This window comes from Helicoverpa armigera, chromosome 4 (genome assembly GCF_030705265.1).
Source record: "Helicoverpa armigera isolate CAAS_96S chromosome 4, ASM3070526v1, whole genome shotgun sequence".
Taxonomy (NCBI): Eukaryota; Metazoa; Arthropoda; class Insecta; order Lepidoptera; family Noctuidae; genus Helicoverpa; species Helicoverpa armigera.
This window is the reverse complement of record NC_087123.1, coordinates 13,108,531-13,121,468: the sequence shown is the minus strand read 5'-3', so window position 1 is coordinate 13,121,468 and position 12,938 is coordinate 13,108,531. Positions and strand designations below refer to the sequence as shown.

Sequence of the window (12,938 nt, the reverse complement as noted above, 5' to 3'; positions counted from 1 at the left end):
TATATACATACTCTTTAAAATGGTAGTAGGAATTTTTATTAAATTATCATTTCTAAATATTAAAATTACAAAACCATTTTGTCGCTTACGACTTTTAGTTATAAGCTAACGCGCGTATTGTTATCCTCGCCCCGCTCAGACGCTCCGACCCCTTTTGGCGCCTTAGATGCGCGTGCCGGTTATGGAATTATTGTTGACCACTTCCTCGCCTTAATAGAGGAAAACACTATCTAAGCTAGAGGTGACTGTGTCACATTAGTGGGTCACATTAGTTATAAGTAGTGTAGGTACAGATGCGTTATGTTTTTCTGATCTTAAATAAGCTCAGTATTTCCAAATACTCGCGTCGCGTCGCGCCGGCAGCTGTGTGTGTGTGTGCGTGCGAGGGTCGGCTACCCCCCCTTGGTGGGGGCGTACGAGGGCCCCGGGGGTGGGGGTGGGGGGAGAGTCCACTTATTGACAAATGCCACAGCGGGGCACCCGAGCAGTGTCCACGGCTTGTGTTATACTCTAGCTAGTTTCGTGAGATGTGCCCTATTCCCGTCCACTCGCACACTGAGTAAACTTACAACAGGGGGTTTAGTAAATATACAGCTGTGGTCAAGTCATAGAATTTTATGTGAAATATATCTACCTAGGTATATTTTTTTAATACTTTGAGGACTAAAACATAGATCAAAGAGTAAATAAAAGGCAAGTTTGCTACAACTTTATCTGTACCTACTGGATACCGTTGAAGAGCATTGGCAATTACTTATTAGGTAAAGAATAAGTAGGTAGGTAAGTAGGTAAGCTTAAGTATCATAGGTAGATATGACAAAAGTATTATCTTCAACAATTTTAATTAAGTAGTGTTCCACCCAGGTCTTGGAGCAACGCCGAGGTCCGCCCTGGTACCTACCTACGTGCTCGTGTTACCTACTTGTATAGTTAGGATTTATCCCAAATGCCTATCAATGTAAGCTCAGTTTTAAATAAGTACAAATGAACAGGGAGCTAGCAGCTAATTGCCACAAGTTGTCGGAGCGGCAAGATCACTCACTCTCATTAGTGGTTACTACATCTACCCGTAATCTATTTCAATGGACACTTCATAGCCTGTACTAGAGTAGGGTCGAGCGGGGCGCGGGGCGGGGCGCGGCGGGGCGGGGCGCGCCAATGGCGGCGCGCTGACCGGTGGGCGCGCCCCACCCCCTCGGCCGCCGCCCCCGCCGCCGCCCCGCCGCCCGCGCCGCACTAAATCACTAGTCCGTGTCAATTATTATCGTTGTCGGTGTGTGTAGGCAGAGTGAGCGCGCACGCACACACGCGCGCCGCCCACTGCGATGTGTACTGAGCTGGAGTGACGGCTCGTCATCAGTGCTGGCTAGTGCAGTCAAAGTCAACAATCATTATTTCAAATAGGCCTATAAAAGCTCTGTCGAAATGTCAAAGACACGGCAAGCAACTCCATGGACATTCTTTTTAAAAGAAAATAAAATTAATTACAATAGTTTTCCATCTATTCCTGAGAAAGTAAAAATAAGTAAATAATAAGTTCCACAAAATTTGTAACGAGAGGAGGGAGGATATATGGGCTCCCATTGCAATTTACTGTCAATGGTAGGTAATGCCCAAAAATACTGTACTGTCAATAAATTCTATTTACGTAGCTCTCATCGAGCATTATACTTATACTACTTCCGACCGCGAAAAAAACCTGAAAACTGAAACCGGTCTGGACTGAATATGGGATACAATTAATCGATAACAGCTAGCATGACTAATATCGACATAAGTACTGGAAAGATTGCAATGTAAAGCACGAAGAACCATGTCCAGTGTACCCGATCCGATTTATTTATGTAGGTACTAGCTTTTGCCCGCGACTTCGTTCGCGTGGAATACTGACTTCCAGCAGATTTTTGGTTTGACCAATAGATAGCGCTATATGTTCGGAGTATTTTTTTTTTTGTAATAGAAACTATCCTATGTCCTTTCTCAAGTTCCAAACTGTGTATGTGCCAAATTTCACACAAATCGGTTCAGTAGTTTGGGCGTGAAGGAAAGACAGACAGACAGACAAACAGACAGACAGACAGACAGAGTTACTTTCACATTTATAATATTAGTTAGGATAAGGATTTTGACGTAAGTAGGCATAGACACTGATCTTGAGGAAATAGACCGCTTGCCTGCAGTAGGTATAAGGAGAAACTCGCACACGTGGAGAGGGAGAGGTGACCTACAGTACAAGCGACTGACCACACAATTTCAGTGTCGCACTAACGTTAGTTGACTGTGTCAACAACACAGTGCTCTGGCAAACTCAGCAATTGACTGGCTCTCGATCATAACTATAAAAGTATTAGAACCTCTACAGGTTCCAGCCACGCCATTATCGTATAGGTAGATTGACATACTTACAGCAGAAAAATACCTACTCCGCCATCTAATGGTCCGCCATATTGGAAATGAAATGAAATGAAATGAAATGAAATGAAATTGTTTATTTTGCAAGTTGGACATTACATCACTTTTACACGTCATTTTAAGAACGCTGAGGCCGGCATTTCCTAACTGACTGATCCCTGAGAAGAAACGCCGAAACAAACTCAAGGGTCATAGTCTCTTTTAAAGTCCAAACATGTTATAAATGAAATAATTATGTGTGAGTGTCACCATGTACGCGGTCTGGAATGGCCTTTTGAGGAAAGAGCCACATCAGGCTGGAGCTGACCAGTCCCAACAGACGGCACGCATGCATCAGTCGTCGTGTAGCTCAACCATATCTTAGGGAGCTCAACGACCTGTCACACGACGATACCAGATCTGCAGAACATTTGCGTAGGCCATTCAAAAATACTCAAACCCGCCAGACAGTATTTATGTTATAAGAATATATAATGTTGCTCGCATACACGATACTCACATTCACAAAAATAATAATAAATTAAAAAAAAAAATACAATTATAACATATAAATGTCAATAAAAAGAATGTCATTAATAAAATGTTATCTGATGATAATAATATTTAAATGTCAAAAGTAACAATACACAGGCATTTAAAAAGATATCACTCACTAAGCGAGCAGCTCATTCCCAAGCTTCTTTATCATTTAAATAATCAGATATTTTATAATATCCTTTTTTCAAGAGTTTGGATTTTATATGATTTTTAAATTTCTTGATAGGCAAATCACGAACCGCTTTGGGAAGTTTATTGTAAAAGCGTATACATTGACCCATGAACGAGTTGCTTACTCTGTGGAGGCGAGTAGCGCCGTGTAGTGGTAAAATTATCAGTAGTGGAATCAGAATTACCTACGTCATAATAGCATATCGTGCATTAAACGTCGTCTAATCATAATTTCAGCTCAGTCGGTTCAAGATATCTAAGTACTTCAAAATAGAGTTCAAAGAAACCGTAACATTCATACATACATTACAACAATCAGTCCCCACACGAGTAATCGTAGGGGGGACTTGCCAATGATCACTGATAGCCACCGCGGAAGGACAGAAGACGTTCCTAAGTTGACTACGGAACTCCAAAAACGGGGCCAAATGGTCCTTTAATAAAATAAAGAAATAGGTATTGCGAATGTTAGCAGTAGATATTCACATTGGCATTCACGAATGTTCAAAAATTGGCTTTCATTACATCTCCTGTACTTATTGTTTTTACTTTATGTAATGTACACACTAACTAAGTATATATACAAACATAAACTACTTATCTTTATACAAATCTAAAAATAAAATACTATATACAAAATATATATAAACATAAAACATATATAAAAGAATACCTATCGATCAGGCGTCGAATTATTCCTCCGCATCACTGTCGACAAAGGCTTGTCGACGCTTCGCGTGCCCAGAAGACTGGCTGCATTGCCACGTTGAATGGCAATGCTAATTCTTTGTCCAAAGAATAAGCCAGCCCTCTGGTCACGCGAAGCGTCGACAAGCCTTTTCGCGATGTCCTTGTAAGGTGCGTACGGATTGCGCGTACCCTGGTACGCGTACTCAGTTTACGCGTATCCGGAACGCCTAGTCCATACCTGCAGCTACGCGTTCACTCTTGGGGCACGCGTACCGCGCGAGCCAGCTCGCAGCGCGAGCCACCGTCTGTCGGTTTTTGGTCGCGCGTCAAAGAGGACGCACGCGGCCGGCTACGCTATATTTGGACGGCAAAATGAATAAACACGCGTGTTCTTGTCGGAGTCATGGCGAATGACTGGGGCTCGCGGAGCGCTCTGGATGGATTGACCTCGCGTACAGGTTCGCGGCGGTCCGTACAGGAGCTGTACGCGTATCCAATGTACGCGTGGACAGTGCTTCCCAACTACGCGTAACACAGGAACGCGCAATCCGTACGCACCTGTAGAGTAACCGCGAACTCGGGCCCCATGGTCCGAGCGTTTCGACCCCAAACGGCTCAAAACTATAATTTCCAATAAGGTTACCATAGTTGCGCCGCTTGGTGGTCTCTGCAGAAGCTGCAGCCGCCCCAGCACAGCCTGCCGTGCTAGGAAGATGTGATGGCGCCAGGGTGTCGACGCATGTTGCGTCCCACACCAAGGGCCTACCCATCTTCCATGGCAACAACGTCATACCATCTGGCCTCTTTCCATCGTCACGTACCAGTCCATTAGGCTCTAACACGGCTGGTACGCCGGCGGTGGAAAGAGCACGACGGATAATGTCGTTAATGCTGGCATGCCGTGCAATACGACCAGCACTTCTGCAGCACGACAGACCATGGTGCCCGAGGCTGTCGACAGCTTCACCGCAATGGCAGCGATGCGGAGCAACACGGAGCGCCTAATCGAAGGCATGTAGCTATCCGGAAGGTGTTGTGATCCAGCATAGTGCCTAATCTGGTTGACGGAAAACATAAAATAAAAACATTATTTATTCTTCTATACGCATATCATCCATCCTCCGAGCCTTTTTCCCAATCATGTTGGGGTCGGCTTCCAGTCTAACCGGATTCAGCTGAGTACCAGTGCTTTACAAGAAGCGACTGCCTATCTGACCTCCTCAACCCAGTTACCCGGGCAACCCGATACCCCTTGGTTAGACTGGTGTCAGACTTACTGGCTTCTGACTACCCGTAACGACTGCCAAGGATGTTCAATGACAGCCGGGACCTACAGTTTAACGTGCCATCCGAAACACAGTCAATGTTGTCTAAGAAATACTTAGAAAGTACATACGTTAATTCGTTAAGTTAATTCGTTTGTTGTTTTTCTGATTTGTACAGTGTTCAATGTTTCACAAATGCATGTTTACCTAATGTAATTGGAGACACTGTCAACATGCTCGTTGGAACAGTGTGGTGTGGGGCAGACAGTGACCGCGTGTTGTGTGTGCAGGTCTGGAGGCGCAGGTGCAGGACACTTCAAAGGACCTGTACTGGTTCTGAGAGAGCCGGCGCCCCCCGCGCCCCCCGCGCCGCCCGCGCGCCGCCGCCGCCCTGCTGACCGCGCGCTGCGCCTCGCCACTGGAACGAACATTGCATCGCGTTCAGTGCGCTCCCTCGTACGTGTGCGACAGGGAATGATCGGTGTCGGTGTCGCGTGATGCTTCCTGCTGGACGTTAGTTAGCACACTGTGTGAGGTCGAGCGGCTCTCTCGCCACTAGCAAACATTCCGCGCGATGTGTCGGCGGCGCGCTAGGCGTAGTGCTGCGAGCGACCATAATGTTATTGTACGTACTAGGAGTATCTAGCTGTAATCACATATTGTACATAATTAGGTAGGTCTAGAGTAAATAGCGAATAGTCACATTGCAGCAGACATTGTAGATAATGTACCGTAGTGCACGCTGTACAGACGCGGGACGAGTGCCGCCTCCGCATACATACAATATATACATAAAACTACTTCAACAATAAATTCCATTATCTACTGTGATTGTTTCACTTATTTGTTTTATTGCTCTACCTCTTGCCCTGCTCCTGCCTTGCTAATGCCCTGCTCCTGCCCAGCCTAGATTTTGATCCTCTAATGTTTTGTTGAACACTTAAAATTCATTTTTAGGGTTCCGTACCCAAAGGGTAAAACGGGACCCTATTGTTTTCGCACCTCTGTCCGTCCGTCCGTCTGTCACCAAGCTGTGTCTCATGAACCGTGATAGTCAGAGAGTTGCCGCTATAACAACAAATACTGAAAACTAAGAATAAATACTTTTACCCATACAACAAACGTGTTTTTATGCTCATTTTAAATAATGGTACGGAACCCTTCGTGCGCGATTCCGACTCGCACTTGGCCGGTTTTTTTAATGTTTTTCAGCTCAGATATGTTTGCTTTCCAAGTTTCAAAGTAGTACCTATACAGAATAGTTTCAAGTTACATGAAACTACATAGTGTTGTGTGCTGGTTCGGTTGGTATATGAAAGACTTTGAAACTCAGGACTAGTGTAGCTTTCCAACAGTGAAACAGTTTTTCAAATCGGTTCAGTAATTACGGAGCCTTTAAGGTCGGTTTTGTAAAAAGTTATCAAGTTATAGTTATCACGTAATGAGATTGTTACGTAGGCGTTACTACGCGAGTGCTACGCCGTAGACGTAGCGCGTGTAGCATGACCTCACGAGTGAACATCATCTTCGTAGATATGGCGTAGCAGCGGCGTAGTAGAGAACAGAGTGAGAGAACATTTATTGTAGACGTATGCTTGGTAACATGTAGTAACGTTTGTACGGCGCCTATTGTCTCCACGCTATCTCAGAGAGCACGCTCAGGTGTCGGCGCCAACTAAGCAATGAAGTATGTCTTGCGCAGCAGAGCACTGACACGCTCGCTGCACCTAAAAACAATTCTTACTACCACTTCCAGTCACTGTGTACTAGATATTCATCTTTAACTGTTTTCAACCGTTTTATCTCCGACACAGTTTGCTCGTAGGAAAAAAAAGTATTTTATTAATTCATAGATCATTTTATAATCTACAATCTTACCGAAGATATTATTATGATAAAACTTACCGTTTTGCTGGAAATCACAAAAAAAAATTTTTTCCTTTGACCTGGATTTTTTTTTCCATACAGGGTAAACATTTGGAACTTTAAAATTTTATTTATTATTATATTCTAAACGATCTCACCAATTTTCAGCTTGTTGTGAATTAATGTAAGTTCACACTAATTTTTTGGTCTAATTTGACCGAACTATGTGTTCTCAATTGTACAGTTAGGTTAGTTCACTAAACATGATGGTAGAAGAAGATTTCAAAGTGGCTCCACTTTGAAATCTTCAGTTTCAAATCTTGTGGGGCTCAATACTTCTAATTTAAGGTACTTAAGCGACACACGATTGATTCGACGACCTAGATTCAATTACGACATAATTAAATACATAATTGAAGCATATTTGGCATTCGGCATAAACGTTTTAAATTAAAACAAAAAATATTTTCTGTGATGCAATAATGAATCATTTTGTCTGCAATTGATTTACGATTGTAGGGCAGACTACCCTATAGACATACTGTAGACTAATGGAGTGCCATTTGAAAACGAATGGTGTAATGGCTGATTTACATTGAGTCAGTAACTGACGTCAGTCCACTGACAAGTCAGTGCTGACCCGGCACTGCCATCGTGTAAATTGATTTGAAGTCAGTACAGTACTACTGACGAAACACTGACACTACACTGACTTCGTGTAAATAGCACGCGTTAGTTTTCGGCGCCTACACTGACGTCAGTTACTGACTCAATGTAAATCAGCCTTAATATAGCAGAATTCCCGATAAAACTATAATTGAGATTCAATTGATACCCAATTGACACTTATTAAATTAGCAGAATTGAGTCGCAGTTTGAAGACACGGTGGTGTTTGTTGATGCGAGGCTACTCAACGAGTTGCACTCTGATGTAAATTATACAGCAGAATCACAAATGCCTCCCTGCATACAGCGTGGTCTCCCTGTACCTATGCACATGATGTACGCCGTCTAGGAAAGTATTTAGTGGCTTCTGTTGAGATAGTATCCAATTAAGATGATTCTACTAGCTAGAGCAGCGACCTACTCCTGTCCGCAGATATTGTTTCAAAGGTAAGGGTGGTGGTTTCAAATAACTGAGAGTTTAGTGGCCACCTTGCTCCATGTAGTGTTGACGAATCAGCGACACACATTAAGTTATACGTGTTACTTAATAAAACGGAAACATGCAGTAAGTAAGTGTACACATGTCGTACCTACACGAGTGTATATCTGTTCTCTACATTAAAGCTTGTACAAGTTGGCCGGTACTCTTCCTGAAGCCACACAATGATATGCTAACACAATGTTTTAATTAATTATCTTTTAACGTAAACGTCGCGTCGGACACTTTAAACGTAAATAAATAAGTGATGTCTGCGCGTGGAGCGTTTTGATCTCATGTCGCTTAATGTGTTTCTAAATCGGATCCATTGTGTTGAAGCATTCTGTTAGTGTTATTTTGGAGCGCGCTCGTAAAACGTCTGTTAATCAATCCGGGATTTGAGTGCGACGTCGCGAGCGCTCGGCGCGGCTCGGCACGGCATGACGCGGCGCGGTGCGGTGCGGTGCGGCGACACACGGAAATAGCACCATTAGGTGCGGGCGATGTTTGTAAACACGCGACACATTACGCCGCTGAAATAGACGAGCATTGTCACCTCGAGACAATAAGCGCTGCCGATCACAAATAACGCGCTGTCGTACTAATAGTACGCCGCGGACGCTTTTGGACACATTATGCGCATTCCTTGGTTTCACGGCGAATGCTCACCTAACTAAACATCGTGCACTAAAATAAAACTCCGGCGCGTCTCGCGACACCGTGAAATTTGTCGCGACACTTAATTTATGCTAATGGATCGTTAATGGCGTCATAAATATTATAATTAGTGTCGTTCGCGCGCTCCTCGGTGAGGAGTTTATCTCGAGCAGTGCGCTTGCCATCAGTCATAGCTTGCAGCGCGACCCGGTGCGGCCCGGCGGGCCCCGGCCGCGGAGCACCCGGCAGCCCGGCCGCTCCCTCGCTGCTCTTAGTATGCACGACACATTTTGCGGCCAATCCGCTAAGTATTGAGCGATAAACGACTGCTCGCCAGGGAATACTGATTGTGCTCCAAACAATTATGTGTCCCGACGAGCCACTGCCATTAACTGAAGACATTTTTACAAGGGCCCCCACGTTTAGTCGATCAAGCGATACAAATAAATTAAACGAATTACCATTAGACAGTCGTAACGAGGCCCGGAATCTGCCTATTGAATTACAGATGAGACATTTCGCTGTTAGCTCAGTTATAAACGAGGAGTTATGACAATGTATCACTAACTAATGAGCAGCCGGCACCGAACAAAGCGTGGCGCCCCACTGCTGCAGACAAGTCTCACGCTGCCAACTCCTCACTTCTATTGTGTCTAGATATTACTTACTAACAGGTAGCTATTACCTTACCGTAAGTGCACTATAATGACTCGTTTGTATATTCGGTGTAATGCCCGCATTGCACCAAAAGAAGATTTGTTATCTTAATTAATTGTTCGCTTAAATTTCTTCGCTCTTTTATGTATTTGTTTGCTTAAACCCCTATGATTCCTTTAAAATGAGCGAATTGCTTAGGAAATAGCGTACCTAAGGTGTGCGACGATTGTGCCGGGAATGCGGCGTACAGTCTGCAGCGGCAGCATCACGCTCCTGGTGGCCAGCAGACGGCATCGCCGACGGCGCGGAGTGACGCGCCGCCTGCCGCACGACCTCATTCTGCTTATTTAATTAAAAAATGTTAACAAAACATTCAGAACAATTTTATAAATGAGACAATCCCAGTACCTAAGTAATTAATAAATAGGTACTTGTGTTGGGGCTATCTCGCTCTTTCCCCTATGTAGCAAAATTGAGACTAGGTTTTACAATTGAAGATTTAAAAATAAATGTAGACAAAATCTTAGTCTTAGTTTTTGAGTAACAGCTTTGTGTTTAAAATGATCGTGTGTGTGTATGTGTGTGCAAGCGTAAGAGTGTTTGCATATTATGGTATGTAGTGTGTGCGTGTCTTCATTAAATGTATGTACCTATAATAAAAATCGCTGACTGAAGTCTATTCAAAATAAGGTCAGTCTCCTCGTAGGTTGGTTTTGGTGTTTTTAGCCAGTCAGTTAATAAGTTTTTAATCACGAATGAAGGCACATTGTGGTGGTCACATCTATGTATATGGATTACAGTGTATTACTTTCAGAAGTGACCTTTGGGCTGTTTCTAACTCAAGGAGTTTAGTTTTAGTGGCCCCTCCCCACACTGGCAAACAGTATGCAATAACTGATTGAGTGAACGCAACATAGACCCTTTTGAGTGTTTCCCGTAGCATCACATATCTGATATTTTAAAATATCTGTATGAATTTACGGATATTGATAATAATGTGACAATTGAATAACAATTGAATCTCAATAGCTGTTTTAACCTTAGCGGGCATTCTGCTACTAATAGGCATAAGACCATTCGTATTCTAATGAATGAGATTTCATTGGCTTGCCATTGTTGCCATCGCATGTATCGTAAGTATATACTCGTATAAAAAATAATAGATAATCGTAAACCATTTGCACACAATATGATTCATTATTCAATCACAGAAAGGGATAATAATAACGTTTATATACATTTTTGATTGAATCTTAGTTGGATATCAATCGTATGTCGCTTGATAAAATTAACAGAATTAAGCCCTTGAATGATTGTACTCGAGTCACTAAGCAACCTTTAATTGACAACTAATCATTTAAGACGTCAAAAACTAGAAGATTCGTAGTTCGCAGTTTTTGTGTTGTAGATCTACTAAAAAAAGCGTCAAGCCCTTCCTTTTTTCAGTTTTCCTTGTATTCAAGAGCCGATTTAATATAAATGTAAGTTGTGATTAGTTTATGACCAACTGCCAATTTTCAAAAAGGTGGAGATTTTTAATTCGTACTGCAATTCTCGAAGTCCCGTCGACCGATTTAGCAAATTCTTCTCCCCATATAGGTATGCTAGATATTGTTGACAGGTCAGGGTTTGATCTGATTCGCTACAAAAAATCGAGGGCAACACTGGAACATTGATTTCGTTTAATATAAATACTGCCATGAGACGTGTAGGTGTGGCAGTGCGTAGTCGTAGTTGAAACACATTAGTTGGCGGAAGATGATAGTGCTCGCGGCGATGAGGCGGCACGGCGCGGCGCGGCTGCGGCGCACATGCGCGGCGACGCTAACGGTTTGTTTGTGCCGCCGCGCTTTTTGTGCCGCTCTCGTGTTACACTCGCGCCGACACCTCCGCACACAACAGCTTCACGTTAATTGGATGACATGTTCGCTTAATGAATTTTATAGTCCGACACCCATTAGCTAATTACTAGTGTGCCTCGCAGCTGTGACCGACTGGTGACGCTCGTTTTCTATTTCGAATGCTTTATGTAGGTAATGAGTCCTCACCGGCAGGAATCAATAACAAATGCTTGCGGCAGGAGCGCGGCCGGACGCCGACAAGCACGCGTGGTATTCGCGCGTCCGTCGCGTCACGCGTCACAGGCACGTCACGTCACTGTGGCGCGCGCTACTCGCAGCGAACACTGTCCCACTGCCAAATTCACAAGTCTTATGACATTACTTCAAGTGGAGTGCTGCACTTATGTGGGGTATTTATATGTGCAGTGTACACGTACCTAAGTACTCACAGCTGAATCGTAGGTATTACCAAATGTCACGATGGGATGGCTGGCGCATTCGATACATACTATACAATAGCTACTATATACAATAATAAGCGATCAAATCAATCAAATTCTAGAAGGTGAGTGCTTGCGGTGACCTGATGCCTGGCGCTCGGCTGTAGCGCGATATGGCGCGGCGCGTGTTTGAAACAATTCTGCTGTAGGTACTTAAACTCAGTAGGTGCCTAAGTATTAGACTTGAATGTTTATCACCTGTGTGTAATTGGTAGGCGTATGCTAAGACCCAGGAGCGTTGGGCCTCGGAGGCGCAGCTGGGGGCGCGAGGTGCGTTATCGGAATAATTGTCACAGCGATAATATATCTGTGTCGCCGCCGCGCGATGGTATCGCCGCGGCGCGGAATTAACACGTCGCGCACCAACGCGACCAAAACGAGGCGCGCTTTGTTCGCTATCGGGCCATCGGCTTTGTCTCACTTGGCCACTATCGTTTATTTATGCGGGCGCGGGCGCGGCACGCCGCACATTTCACGCGTTTAGCCGGTAATTGCGGCCGCGCCGAGCCCGCTCACGCCCACCTCGCTCTCCGCACTCACTCGCTGATAAACGTAATCAATCGCACAGTTCACATATCTAGCACTACGTACGTCAATTATAACAAATTCCCCGAGCATTAGCATCTAACCATAGGCCCCAGTCTTCGGTTTTGATAACGACGGAAGATGATTATTAAAAAAAACAGTCTGACAAGGATTGCTTAGCTATACCTAATACCTATGTACATTTAGGTATTTGTGATCAGATCCTTCATTATGCAAAATTGAATAGGTATTGAAGAAGTATCGAACAGAACTACCTAAGTCTAATCTAAGTTGATGTACTTACTTATCTACAAAAATATCTTGACATTCATTGTAATTAATAAACTGCATGTATGCTTACATAAGTTACGTAGACATATAGGCTTGCCGATAATCGAAAACTTTGAAATATGGCGTATGAAAAAAACAAGCCAAGTGCGAGTCGGTTCCGTACCATCCAAACTAATATTATAAATGCGAAAGTAACTCTGTCTGTCTGTCTGTCTTTTCTTCACGCCTAAACTACTGAACCGATTTGTGTGAAATTTGGTACAGACATAGTTTGAGACTTGAGAAAGGACATAGGATAGTTTTTATTACAAAAAAAAATAAAAATAAAATTATTCCGGTCATATAGCGCCATCTATTGGTCAAATCAAAAATCTGCTGGTAG

General features: G+C 43.7%; 1 protein-coding gene across 1 annotated transcript in view; it reads left to right on the top strand.

Annotated features, from left to right (window-relative positions):
- LOC135116791 (protein vestigial) overlaps nt 1-5,914 on the top strand; it is a 28,322-nt gene extending 22,408 nt beyond the window's left edge. Inside the window, exon 6 of the mRNA XM_064034359.1 lies at nt 5,366-5,914. Within this exon, the coding sequence (XP_063890429.1) occupies nt 5,366-5,415 (50 nt within the window). The 3' untranslated portion in view covers nt 5,416-5,914. The remainder of the gene's footprint in view (nt 1-5,365) is intronic.
- The last annotated feature ends 7,024 nt before the right edge of the window (nt 5,915-12,938 follow it).